The 14,987-nt window shown below is 36.0% G+C and overlaps 1 protein-coding gene across 8 annotated transcripts in view; it reads right to left on the bottom strand.

The window, feature by feature from the left end:
• DTNB (dystrobrevin beta) overlaps positions 1–14,712 on the bottom strand; it is a 361,849-nt gene extending 347,137 nt beyond the window's left edge. For 3 of the 8 annotated variants that reach the window (XM_051976351.1, XM_051976349.1, XM_051976346.1), the window contains exon 1: positions 13,862–13,999. In XM_051976351.1, the coding sequence (XP_051832311.1) occupies positions 13,862–13,887 (26 nt within the window). In that variant the 5' untranslated portion in view covers positions 13,888–13,999. Of the gene's footprint in view, positions 1–13,861; positions 14,001–14,529 lie in introns of those variants that run through there. The other 5 variants (XM_051976353.1, XM_051976350.1, XM_051976347.1 and 2 more) reach the window with 4 other exon arrangements.
• Between the last annotated feature and the right edge of the window lie 275 nt (positions 14,713–14,987).

Below are 14,987 nucleotides of genomic sequence, written 5' to 3'. Positions count from 1 at the left end.
AATCTGTTCAATCATTCCTTAATTGATGAACATTCCTTAGATTGTCATCCTTTTATTTTTTTCCTTTTTAATCCCCTTCAGAATTAGGAAAAGTTTGTTTTGTATGTGGCAATTCCTTCTCCAGTATTATCTTCCCTCTTAACTCTTTATCACCTTGCTCTTTTGATAGATTTCTACATTAAACTGTGTATCTGTAGGAGATTTCAAATTTATTTTGTCTATTTCAGATAAAAGTGAGTTTCCCTAATACTTGTTTTCTCTATGTCTTTCTCCATATTTATATATTTTTCTTCTCATGTACCCCAATTATAGAAATGGCAAGTTCCAATCCCTATTTCCTCCCTTCTATATTAATATATTTCTTTTATACTTCCTTATTTTTTCCCTCTTAAAACCTTCATAATAGAATCAATCTACCTTCTACCTATGTGTGCACTTTTCCTTAAGCACTCAAAATTCTTTGAAAACATTAAAATTCTGAAGGAGCATTTGTTTCATCTTCCTTTATTATAATGTTAACACTATGCCATCATACAGTTCCTTCCAATTGCTCAAATAAATTTACCTAGAATTCTACTAACTCATTTTTGTATTTTAAAGTTCAACTCTGGACTTTCTATGAAGTGCTTCAAAAGTCTCTATTCTTCTAAAAATCCATTTCTCCCCACAGTTTTGCAGGGTAATTTATTTTTGGTTTTAAGCCTTTGACTCTTGCTTTTTGGAATACTGTATTATAATATCTTTTCTGATTTTTAGTAGAAGCTGCCATGTCATATGTAATTCTGATTGGTGTTCTTTGATAACTTCTTTGTGTGGGTGTATATAGAGATATGAGAGAGGAAAAGAAGAAAGAGAAAGAATATACAGATTATATATATATATATATATATATATGTAAATATGCAAATATTTACATATTCACATATATATATAAATATAAATTTATAGGTTTATAAATATACAATTATAGATATGGCTCTATTCAACAGCAAGGTGATTCAGGCCAGTTCCAATGGACTTGTGAAAGAAAGAGCCATCTGCATGCAAAGAGAGGACTGTGGGAACTACTTATAAATCAAAACAGTATTTTCACCTTTTTGTTGTTATTTGCTTGCTTTTTGCTTTCTTTCTCATTTTTTTCCTTTTTGATCTGATTTTTCTTATGCAGCTTGATAATTGTGAAAATATGTGTAGAAGAACTGCACATGTTTAACATTGGATTACTTGCTGTCTAAAGGAGGGGGATGAGGAAGGGAGGGAGAAAAAAACTTGGAACACATGATTTTGCAAGGGTGAATAGTGAAAATTATGCATGTATTTTGAAAATAAAAAGCTAAAAAAAATTTTAAATATAGTATCTAGGCTTTTTTTTAAATGTTTTTCTAAGAGTCTAGCAATTCTTAAATATCTCTTTATTTTTTTTAGTTGTTTCTAATTTCAAGTATTTTATATTTTTTCAGTCTTTTGATTTTATTTTACTACTTCTTGTTATGGTTATGGAATCACTGATTTCTGTTTAATCTATTTTAACTTTCAAGGAGTTCTTTACATAGGTAAGATTTCCTACCTTCTCTTCTAAGTTACTTATTCTCCTACCAATTAATTCTATAAGAGCTTTTTCATTTTTTATTTTTATGTCTTGCTTCATTTCTTCTAACTATTCATGTAGCCATGGAAAATCTTTTTTTTTTTCCTTTGAGTCTCTGCTTGAAGTTTTTTATTCTGGACAATTTTTCAATTGCTTTACTCATTTCCCCCACTTCAGTTTCTGAATTAGAGCTGTGGAGAGGGCTTGGCTCTGCTCCCTTTGTCCACTCTTGGGTGAAGTAATCACCCGACTTGATCTTACCCTGGATTCTTTGAGTTTCTGTACTGATCTCCATCCTCCTAGAGTTAGGTTCCCCTAGACCTTTAAAGTTCAAAGTTCTAGCTCCAGTACTCTTTATAACATCTCAAAACAGTGTATCAAGCACCTGGAGTCTCTGGGGCATCCTATTATTTGCTACATTGAGGCTACATTATTATTTGCTATGCAAGCCCCATCCAAGGTTTTCAAGGTCTTCACACTGGGGCTCTCAAAAGAGAGCCTTCTGTTCTTGTTGTCTCTAAACAGAGCTCTGTGGGCTACAAGTGTTTCTGGCCTATGTCTTGGTGTGCTAGGAGGCTGCTGGTTTATTTACATTACCTTGCTGGTGGCAGCTCTTTCCTACTCCTCATAGACTTTTTTTTACAATTCTGAAGTGCAAGTCATTTCATTTGATCCTCACTACAAGTCTAAAAGGTAGTGACATTATTATCCTCATTTTGCAGTTGAGGAAACTGAGTCAAACAGCAGTTAAATTGCTTATACAACTACTAAATGCTTACACAACTACCAAGTCACTGCACAATCAAATGATTGTGGATCAAATCAAATGATTTGAGGAGAGTAAATGACAAAAAGATGTCTAAGAGGTCCAAGAAATCCCTACAGAAATGGGAAGCTAATTATAGGTCTTGGTCCAATATTATGCTATTCCAGGGAATCAATCCCATACACCTAAATAACAAAAATAATAAAATATTTGAACTTTAACTTACAAAGACACATCTAAGACTTAATACAAAGACAACTTTAAAATTATTTTGAGAGAAATAAAAGAACTGAAGGACTGGAAGTATGTTCCCTATTTTATTCCCACTTAAAGATTATAAAACAAAAATATATTTATCTCAACTATAGAGCTCTAAAGTTTTCAAGGCATTTATATATATATATATATATATATATGTATGTATATCTGAATTGATCTTCACAGCAATGTTATGAGTCAGGAACAAATTTTGGATTTGACTATATGAAAATAAAAAGTATATAATATCCTATAACCAGACAAATTCCTTGAAAATGGCTTCAAGGAATTACTGTCCCCTCACCCTTCACCATAAATACTCCTTTGCCTAGGTTAAAAGAACATTCATAACATCAAGAGACAGAAGTTATCTGAGATCAAACAATAAAGTCCTTCAGGGTAATGGTTATTTTATTTTTGCCTTTGTATCCCTAGCATTTAGGACTGTGACTAATAGATAAAAGATATTTTGTAAGTGTTTGTTAATTCAATGATTGATCTAATCCAATTCTCTCATTTTATAGATAAGGAAAGTAAGCCCCAGAAATATTAAGTGATTTGCCCCAAAACAAAACAGCTGATAAGTAACAGAGCCAGCTTCAAACTCAGATCCTGGTGCTTTAAAACCAACATGACTTTCACTAAAACATTCTCCCAAACCAGATAACTCTACATTCACGGTTTTATTTTCTAATTTTTTTCAGTTATAAGGATAGTAACAATTTCAATAAATACAATTTCTCATTGGTCAATACTTCCATCATATGAAAACCCTAAGAATTGGAACTGACAGAAGGTATTGCTCAAAGAGTATTTCCTGGTATTGGAGAAGATGGGAGTATAAGAGTAGACAGGTCTTTAGGCAACAAAGATGAACAATAAAAGAAGGTTATATTCCTACATAAGAAAAAGATAGGTTTCTAGAATCTGAATCAAGTGACTTTCAGGTTCAGAATAGGGAATGGGACTTTAATGAATTTAAGAAAAATTAGAAGTACCTACCATAAAGTTGAAGACTGTTTTATAGGGAAAGAAACTTAGATTCTCAATTTCCTTAATATCCATGAAGGCAGCCTTAAGCCTAATAAGAATGCATCTAGTCTCTATAAATCTAGCACTCAATGATGCACTGCCATTAATTATGACTAGTGCTGACAACACTTTCCTATCACAGCACAGATGAATTCAAAGGAAAAAATGGCATTTTAAGATTTTAATCTATACTTAACGTGGTCAGGGTAAGGTATTTCCCAAGGCCTTCGAATCTGGAGGCTACATAAAACAGGATTTGATAACAGGCTGGGGGAGTAGCTCAGTAGCACTGGCTTTCAACCTATAAGAATAATCAGAATCTCAACTCCTTAGAAAATTACATCTTCTTAGGAGTACTACCCTTAACCCCCATCACTGTTCCTCTCACAGGAAGAGTTAGTTAACTGATATGCTATCTGAATGTAGTGTATGATGAAATCGTCCAGCACTGTACATTTTGTCATAATGAATAATTATAGGAAAAGGAAGCACCTAGCTTGAGTTTGCAGTATATTTGAGAGGCATTTAAATCACAAAGAGATCTCTTTATTCATAAGTGCTAGTGGTGAAAAAAATCCTGGTCCATATTTTTGGTTTTGAAAAATCGAATAAGCCCAATAAATAGTTATTCCATGAGGATAGGGTTCACGCCATTTTATTCATAAGAACATTATAGGAAGCAGATGCAAGGAATTGTGGAACTTCACTAATTCAAGTAATGATATGGCTCTATAAGCTGAGACATCCACAGAGTAAATGTCCATGAGCAGCACAAACCACAGGGTGTGACTGTGCAAAAGTAACTGTTAACTTCATTCTTCAGAATTCATAATAATCCTAATCCTAATCAAAGTCCAGGAATCAGCCCTAGGATAATACTAGGATAGCATTTAAACAATCAAGCAACTCAAGTAAGGCTAGGTAGCATTGCTTATTATTTTATAGTTTGATAAAAGAAGAGAAAACAGAAAGACAAATAAAGACTTGATGGAGACCAAACAGTTGGCTTCAAGTATTTAAAAGGCTATCTTGTAGAAGAAGAAATAATTCCATTTGGCCCCAGAGGACAAAGCTAAAAGCAATGTCAAGAAATTCCAAAGAGACAAATTTCAACTTCCTGTAAGGAAAACACTCATAATAGTTGAGGCAACCCAAAAATGAAACTACCCAAAAAGTAGTGAATTCCTCTCTCAATAGAGGCCTTTAAACAAAAACTGGATGACTTTTTGATTGTAGAGAGGTTTTTTGATTCTACTGAATGGTCTCTGAGATCCCTTTCAATATTAGGATTCTGTAATGGCATTACAGAAAAACATATAAAGATAGTATATCCTTGCTAAACTGTGAGTTTCACAAATACAGGGGGCCATATTCTAAATACTGTATTTATCCAATTAATCAATACACATTTATTAATCATCTATTATGTGCTAAGTACTTGGTATACAAAAAGGAAAAGAAAATTATCACTGCCCTCAAAAAGTTTACATTCTTTAGGAAGAAACTTGTACAACATATACACAGATAAGTGTTTACACATATTTTGTTGAATTCTTCTTATCCTTCAATTTCTACAACATGGTAATATTTCATTATATTCAGGAACTACAATCTGTTCAGTTATTTCCCCAAGAGTTATATATTTTGTTCCCAAATATTTGCTACTACAATTTCAGAATATATGTGACCTCACTTTCTGTCTTTGACCTCGGAGGTCAAAGATCTCTGGTTCAAAGAACAGAAAGATTTTAGTTACTTTCTTAAGACATTTACAAATTGTTTTCCAGAATAGTTGAGCCAATCCATACTTCCATCAATCATGTATTAGTATGCCAGTTGGAAATCACCAATTCTCAGAAACAGAAATGAGGAGGAAGTATATTACAAGCATGGAAGACGGCCTGTACAGAGGCACGGAGACAGAACGTCATGTATGAGAAACAAGAAAATTAGTATGGCTGAACATAGAGTTAAAGACAACAGGTTGGGGCCAAGATGTGAAAAGCTTTAAATGTTAAGCAGAAGAGTCTGCATTGATTCTAGTATCATAAGGAACCACTGGAGCTTACTGAGCAGGGGACTGAGATAGTCAGATCTATACTCAAAGAATATTATTTTGGTGGCTGTATGGAGGTTGGAAATGGGCAAAAGAGTGATTTGAAGCATTTTAATTATGAGAATATAACAAAAATAGACCACACCATTGATAAGAGTATTTATAGGTGGACTACAAAAATAATAACAAAGCTGCTCTCAGAAAATGACAGATTTAAAGGAGAAAGGGACATTAAATGTCATCTGGTCTAATTCTCTTATTTTAAAGATGAGAAAACTAAAGCCTAGATTAAATGGCTTGCCCAAGTTTATACAGTTAGCAAGTAGAAGAGCTAGGATTTCTGTCAAGTAAAAGAATAAAATATGGTCTACACTCCAACCCTCGCCCCAAACAATCTCAATATATTATCCCTACAACTTTGCAATGTTTTATACTAGTCAGAACTTTAAAAATGGGTAAAGTAGGCACTGTAATATTTTAGCTGAATTAAATTATCATGATATCATTGAAAACTATTTAAAACATTTAGGCTTATCTCTGTTTTTTTTTTTTTCTTTTCCAGGGCTAAGAAACATTTTTTACTCATTTTATATTCCAGAATTAAAAACCTAATTCTAAGAATTTCTAGCTTTGTCAATATTGAAACATATGAAAGCAAGCAGGGGTGTGCTGGAGCCGTTTCAAACAGGATCTCTAGCTCATTGCTAAATTTTCAGTAGGAGCATTTACAACTTGGAAATCGACAGACACAATTCAGAGCTTGGTTTAATGCATTATTGATTATCTAGACTTAAGAAAGTGATGGGAAAATGTTAATAATGTAGATTGAACTTAATACTGTCTGTTTATGTTTTGTTCCCAGTGATCCAGGTGTCAAACATTTACAGCACTCTGCTCACAGGCCTCCTGAAAAGACTGACACCTTTTCTCTATTGCCCCTTTAACAGAATAGTGGGTAACTCAGCATCCATATGCTATTAACCAAAATTCTGCTTTAACTGGTATTTCTGATAGAAAACTACTTTCTTAATCCAGTGATTAATCCTAAAATCACCTGCCCCTTTATTGGAACCCATTACAACTTCCATCATGTCATATTCTTCACAAAAATAAGAGAGAGGACCAAATATACATGGTGGTTATTTTTATTTAAACTCTGGTCACTCTATTTTTTAGGGCTCTCAAGAATAAAATTATTCTTTCTCTGCAGATATGCTCAAAATAGCCAAAGATTGTCCTTTCACAGAATAGCCTATCACAATTCCTGAAGATTATTATGTATAGTATTTGTTATACTAGTCTAAACTTTGCCAGATTTATTTTTCTAATCTGTTTCAGGCTTTTTTAAACAATGAACTCTTCCACCTTTTCCCCAACATCTTAAATATAGGTGAAGAAATAGCATTTAACAGTTATTTCTAATGTCTACCATCATCCTACTTGGTTTAATATTAAATCAAAAGGAAAAGAAGAATATGTATTATTATACATCACTTTTCCACACTGCCTCTTTTTCTAAGAGCATTTTCACTCTAGGTCTGACGTGGTTCCTTATATCATGCTAAGAACCTAACACTTAATAGATAGCCAATAACTAACATTTATTTACTATGTGCCAGTGAATGTACTAAGTACTTCACAGTTACTATCTTATCTGATCCTCATACAACATGCTTGGAAGGTAGGTGGGTACTACTTTATCCTCATTTTACATAAGAGGGAACTGAGAGGCAAATAGAAGGTAAGTGACTTGCCCAGGCTTACATTTTACACAGAAAATGAGAGGGTTCCCTCCTGTGCAGCTCTAAATCTAAAACTTTTCTTCAGAACTGGAATGTGAAAAAACATAATCTGTGATTTCAGGTATATAGATAAATGTTCCTCTTACTGGTTTAGTCACCATTCCACCACACTCTACTTGACCTTTAACCCCTCTCCAAAAAAATATTTTTCTACCTGCTGATATTGACCTTAAAATGAAACTGTGACAGTTCTTTCTAATTAAAATGTTGATGCCACTCAAAGAGAATAACATTTTAAGGCATTGTCAGTCATTCATACCTTAATGTAAAATTAAGGATCTGAGAACTCTTGACACCAGAAAACTACCTGGAAAAGACTACCTGGAAAATAATGGGAGTAGAAAGTTAAAAAAAAAAAATTCGAAATGAAGAGAAGGCAGAATGTTTCTATCCCCTAATTTATATTTCAGTAATTTTGATTTGGGATAACTCCAGTAAACCTTAAGATATTTCAGTCCCAAAGCTCCTCCTCCCCAAATCTGAATAAATAAGGATCTAATGGAAGGAGGAAAAATTAAAAACAGAAAGTTCTGCAGTACTTATGCCCATTTCCTATATGAGAGATAATTTTCACTCATAATATTTTGGAAAGATGGTTCCACTTATACATTTCTATATTTGATCTTGTCCCAATAACAAGATAGTAATATGTAAGCAAAACCTCTTTTAAGTAGTCTGGAGATATACTGAAGCCAAAGGAAAATTAGTCTTCATTTAATGTTCTTTTTCCCATAACAACCAAGACTTTTTATTTCAAAAACATTGCTGCTTGCTCTTTTTGTAGTGGCAAGGAATTGGAAACTAAGTGGATACCTATCAATTGGGGAATGGCTGAATAAATTATGGTATATGAATGTAATGGAATATTACTATTCTATAAGAAACAATCAGCAAAAATAAAATTATGTGATGATCAACTGTGATGGACTTGGCTCTTTTCAACAATGAAATGATTCAGGCTAATTCCAATAGACTTGTGATGGAAAGAGCCATCTGCATCCAGAGAGAGGACTATGGGGACTGAATGTGGATCACAACACAATATTTATGCCTTTTTGATTGTTGTTATTTTCTTGTTGTTTTTTCCTTTCATTTTTCCTCTTTTGGTCTGATATTTCATGTGTATCATGATAAATGTGGAAATATGCTTATAAGAATTGCACATGTTTAATCTATATGGAATAATTAAAACTAGGAAAAAAATTTATGGTGAATTTCTCTGATAAAAGTCCTATTTTTTTTTAAAAGCACTTGCCACGTGCAAAGTTTATTACAGTATTATCTGATATGTTGGGACAATAATTAACTGGTTAAAAATATTTCTTTTCTAATTCTTTTTTATTATAGCTTTTTATTTACAAGATATATGCATGGGTAATTTTTCAGGATTGACCCTTGCAAAACCTACTGTTCCAACTTTCCACCACCCCCTCTCCCAGATGGCAGGTAGACCAATACATGTTAAATATGTTAAAATATATGTTAAATACTATATACATATGTATATATGTATATATATATACATATATATATATATCCATACATTTTTTTGCATAAAAGTCCCATTTCTGAGATATATAAGGAATCGATTCAAATAAGAGCCACTTTTCAACTAATAAATCATCAAAGAATGTGAACAGGCAGCTGTGAATAAAAGAAATCCAAGTTTTCCATGTACTTATTTTTAAAAAAAATGTTCCAAATCACTAGTAATTAGAAAAGGATTTGCAAATTAAAGATTTAACTCTGAGATTCCACTTCACAACTATCTGATTGGTAAAATTGACCAAAAAGAAAGAAAATGATATATATTGAAGGCAATCAAACACATTGATGATACACTGGTGGTGAAGCTATAAATCAGTCTTGTTATTCTGAAAACCATGGAACCATTCATTGGAAGTTACTAATTCTGTATATACTTTGACCCACTGCTAGACCTATACTCCAAAGAGATCAAAAGAAAAAGAGGAAAGGGTCCCATTATGTACAAAAGTATATGTAGGACTTCTGTAAATAGTAGTAGCAAAGAACTGAAAAATAAGAGGGTGTACGTCCATTGGGAAATTATGGTATATAAGTGTAATCAAATACTATTGTTCAATAAAAAGAAAAGACACAAATTCAGAAAAACCTGGCAAGATATCTGAATTAATGAAGAGTGAAGTGAGTAAAACTAGAAGAATAATTTATACTATGGTGTCAACAATGAAAACATGCACAATTCTGAGAAACTAAAGAACTAATTTAACACAGTGATCAACCATGACTTGAAAAGACCAATGATGAAAAATTCTATCCATCTCCTGACAGAATTATTGGACTAATATACAGAGTAAGATACACATTTTTAGACATGGCCAAAATGTTTTGGTTATATTTGCTACAGAATTTTGTGAGGTTTTTTTTTTCCCTCACAGATAGTTAGGAACAAGAGAGTTAGGAAGATAAGGAAAAAAAATAAATGTTTAACTATGAAAAATGGCATTTTAAAAAGAGGATATTCCCTTAACTGTACAATACAAACATCTATATATATAACATATTACAAAATACTAAAAGTCACCCAACAAAAAACCAATACTTTAGCCTTACCAAAGTATCTCTTAAAATCAACAGGCATCTTATATAGTTTTCTTGAATAAAGAGAACAATTTTACATCAATGTCTACTTAGGTATAAAAAACAACAATAACACTTGATTTCAAATGATATATGATGCTACTGTAGTCAAAAAGAAAATCAAATGAAGAAAACCTTTAGTTTTTGAAAATTTAAAGCTGAAAAACATTAATGGGAAATTACTAATTGATGGAGATAAGGGTAACCAATTCAACATCAATAGCCCACCAACTTCATTTGGCATTGGACATTCCTTCCAAAGTGGGATATTCAGGGAGAATTAACACACTATTGTGAGGTACAGTTGAATCGATCAGAGATGCTAAAGTCCTCTACTGCCTCCTTCATCATTGAACAAAATCCAAACTTTTGTCTTGACACTGGACTTCAATGACTGGAAGAAAGTGAGACTGACAACTAGATACAAGACTGCTTCACTTAAATCCAATTCACACATAAGCCAAGACATCATTTTGTGATGTCATTCATCGTTTTCAAATAAAAGGACAAGCAACTTTTCCAAATGTAAGTTTGGAAGGTATGAAGAAATCACTGTGAAATTTGTTTTAAAATTGCTCTGTTCCGATGTTTTGATCAAGAATAAAAGACTTGGTACCTTTAAGAATTGTCCCTGAAAAGAAGTCACAAGATTAGTAAGGGCCAAGAGATAAAATGGAGATAAAATCTAGATTGAATAAACAATAATAAGATCTCTCACTAGCAGGGAAAGTTAGGGCAAGGGTTACTCCTTTAAGGAAGGTGTTAAGAAATCAATTGAGGGCATGATAAGTAAATAGAAGCAAGACTGAACAAACTAGGTGTAACTGAGAAGTCCGGAGGGAGCTCCACAGGTGAGAAAAAGTTTAATTAAACTCTGATGACAAAAAGTGCAGTGAAAAAAGTACTATTATAGATAGATAGATAGATAGATAGATAGATAGATAGATAGATAGATAGATGGATAGATGGATGGATAGATGGTATTTTTAACTTGCATATCATGTTTTTAAATAGAAGTTAAAAATCAAAATAATAGTTGCTAAAAGCAAAATTTTTGAAAATAACAAACACATGAGGATCACATGCCATTTATTTGCAACTCAATTATCATATTTGGGCAAAACCAAAGCTCTGAACTTTGAATACTTCAACTTGATATGTGATTTCATCAATTAGTCTATAGCCTTCAATGATGGCAAACCATGACTCCCCTCTTATCCTGTGCAACTTTTCTTTATATCTACCCAAAATGCTGGAAGGCTTTCTGTAGCACTCTTAACATTATGCGCAATATCAATAGAGCAATGTGTTTCATTAGTTATCCCTTATTCTCAATCATTTCACATCATAAATTTCTCCAATGATATCTTTTCCATTTTCTGAACCTTCAAACCAATAAAAAAAAAAAAAAAACTGTGAATAGTAAATACCTATGTGCTCTTAAGTATTTGTGGGCATACCGTTTTGGTGTATTGGAGAAAGCACTGAAGAACTGAGAGTTAGGAAACCTGAGTTCTTCTAGTCATAATTCTACTGTTTAACTTCTCTAGCACCTTAATTTCCTTAACTTTAACTTGTAAAATCAAAGCCCTTGCACATTTTATGGCTATGAACTGGTACAACTACTAACAAGGTACAATGCCTATGATAAATCATTCTCAGTGATCTTATCAACTCTCTGATTCAATTGTCATCTCTATGAAGATGATTACTAATTTTATATATACAGCCCTCATATTTCCCCTATCTTTTAGTCCTATATGTCCTCTATCTACTGAAGATTTTTATCTTTATGTCCCACTGACATTTTAATCTCAACATGTCCAAAACAAGGTTGATTATCTTTCCTCCTCAATCTTCTTCTCCTTCTAATTTTCCTGATTCTGTCAAGGGAACCATCATTCTTTCAATCACTCAGGTTCCACACCTAGAAGTCATCCCAAATCTTTATTTTCCTCCCTTTTATCCACATCCAATCAGATCTTGTTCTCCCTCCTCAATCCTGCCTCTTGAGGCACTTCCTTTCAAGATGCCTGCTCCCTCCTTCAAGTGATCCCTCTTAATTGCCATAGTGGTTAGTTTGTCAAATTCTCCCAACCCCAACATTTGTTATTGTTGTTGTTTGTTGTTGTTTTTGTTGTTGTATTTACTTATCCATAAGCATGGTGTAACTTCACACATGTGATTCCTTGAAGTAACTCATTTTTATATTTATATTCCCACACACATATCTGGCACAGATTAGGCATATATTATATACTGGCTAAATTTACATCTAGAGCTCCTTTTCCAGTAGGAATTGTGTTTTTTAGGAGTAGCAGCACACTCATAAAGAGAAAATTTTCACTCTCTGTGTAGGCAGTATATTTTAAATGTCCAGAATTTACAAAACATGTTTACAACAGTTAACAAGAATATGTTACCAGTAACTCCTCCCCAAGTAAATTTCATGAAAATTACTTAAAATATGCAATTTATTAATAACATAACCAACAGCGTTTTTGCCTTTATATTCCAAGATCTATTGGTTTTTGCCTTTCTTTATATCCCCAGTGCTTAGCATATAATATATGCTGATTTAAATAAGTGTTCAGTGACTGAGGGACTAGTCTGATCTTTTGAAATCTATCAGTTTTATCTAAAGTACACTATACTCTAAAGGGTGACTTCACCAATGAGTACTAAGAATTTTCTCAGAACTCATAAAAGGTCAAGTTTTAATTTGGCAGACAAAGTAACCCAACAGGCAGTGCAACCCAAAGCAATTCAAACAACAGCCCTGGAATTTGAGACCCCTATACCCAAATAAGAAACAGAACAGGGAGAAGCCTTCACAGTCCACCAACAGTAAATAAGTTTCCTATGTCATGATAAAGGACACCATTCTTAAGTAAAAGTACCTAAATACTCCAATAATATGAAATGAGCACATTACATGTTAAAAGGAAACAATGGATCATTCTAAGATTCTAAGAAAACAAACTCTTTTGATACAACTTATAGTCACTTGAAAGTGTCATGATAACAGAGAAGAAAACAATGTATCCCATAGTAATAACCACTATTTTGAAATGTTCATGCTGAGAAGTTAGACCTATGCTGAAAAGGTTAGGGAACAACTCTCCACATGGAAAGTACATATGTCCACCTTAATGTGGAGTGGTGATCCTGCACTGTTCAACCCAAATAAAGAGTAGCCAATTGGGCAGCTAATGAAATCCTGGCTCTTGTGTTTCATCAATCTTCCAATTACTGAATCTAAGGTTTTCCAAGATAATCCAAAACTGCACTTAGCTATCCATTTGACCCTTGTGCTTTTCTCCCACAAGAGGCCATTTAAGCTACAAATTTCCAGATAAAGAAGTAAAGAAACAAAGGAGTTCAGCAAGCTAAAACTAAGTTATAAATTATAAAGCTCACTGCCATCTTATTGTTCACCTGTATATCTCTGTCTCCCCAAAAGAACTACTGGTTTTCAAGAGGCCTTTACAATGCCTACCCAGCACTGTGTGCCCTACACCTACAGTAGGCACTCAATAAATATTTGTTAATGATCATGCCAGAGGGCCTCATTCCAAGGCCAGACTAAGGCATTTAACAATGAGACATACATCTGATCTCAAACCGCACAGCAATTTTCTCTTTAGGGGCTCAGAATTTCACTGCTAGTCTCTTGTTTTCTCTCAAGAATGGATGACCGATAACCACTTCCCTCTGCCAGGGCCTGCCTCCTTTACCTGCCCTCTGCCAGGACCTGCCCCATTCACCCCTTCAGCTGCAGATTGTCCTCTTTCCTCCAGGCAACATCAGCTCGGCTCATCACTGCTCCAGGACGGAATGTGCCAAGGAGTCCTCGGCGCCGCCGCGTTCTCCAGTGGCAAAGAGCAGCAGCAAACCTGGCACGCGACGAGCAGGAGAGAGAGGGGGTGGGAAAGAAGGGGACCCTCCCCTTTCTCGAGGTTGAGCATATAATGCAGTTTGCCCTCGGATCGCTCCCCCTCCAGACTCAGAGTCAGCTCCGGTCAGCGACTCAGCAGCTGCACCGGGCACCCAGGGTCCTGTCTTTCTGGCACGGCACGCCGCAGTTAGCACCGGCCCCGGTCCCGGCCCCGCGCGGTCTCCCGGGGCACGGCCGGGCACCCCTCCCCCTTGGGTTCTGGTGCAGACCCGGGGTCCCCCGCACTAACAGCAGCCCCTCTAGCGCGCGGCGCTGAGCCCGCCCGCCGGGGGCCAATCCAGGCGGGCTCCGGGGTCCGCTAGGTCCCTGATCAGAGCTCGCGCCCGCAGGGACCCCAGCTGGCTGCCAGGCTGCCGGACTGCCTTCCCTCGGGGGGCGCAGCCGGTTGCCTTCACCCCATTCTCTCGGCCTCCTCCTCCTCCGCTGCCGCCCCCCAGTAGTACTCACTTCCCGAGGGGGTCTCCAGCAACAACGGCGGGAGCCTCCTCCTCTTTCTCTTCTTCTTCCTCCTCTGTCCGCTGCCCGCGGCGGCGGCGGCAGCAGCAGCAGCGCTCGCTCAGGCCCCGGAGCCGCCCCCGCGCCTGAACGTGAGCAGCCGCCCGGCTCGCGCCGCTTTCCCTAGCCCGGAGCGCGCACCCGAGCTGGAGGGGAGGGGAGATGGAGACGCGCAGCAGGGAGGGGGTGACGATGGCGCGCGCGGCTCACCGCCTCGCCCGCGCGAGAACAGGCACGGGGCGGGGGCGGGGCCTCGCGCGCGGAGCTTGACAACGGTTCGTTCGAGCCCTTCCCCCCCCCCTTAGTCCCAGCGGAGCTCAGCGGCTTGCGGGATGTCCTAGGGGTCCGGGAGCTGGGAGGGAGGCCTCCCGCACAGAAGTTCCCTCTCGGGTCATTCTCCAGGCCCTTAG

This window comes from Antechinus flavipes, chromosome 2 (assembly GCF_016432865.1).
Source record: "Antechinus flavipes isolate AdamAnt ecotype Samford, QLD, Australia chromosome 2, AdamAnt_v2, whole genome shotgun sequence".
Lineage (NCBI taxonomy): Eukaryota > Metazoa > Chordata > Mammalia > Dasyuromorphia > Dasyuridae > Antechinus > Antechinus flavipes.
This window is presented reverse-complemented; position numbering and strand designations above follow the sequence as displayed.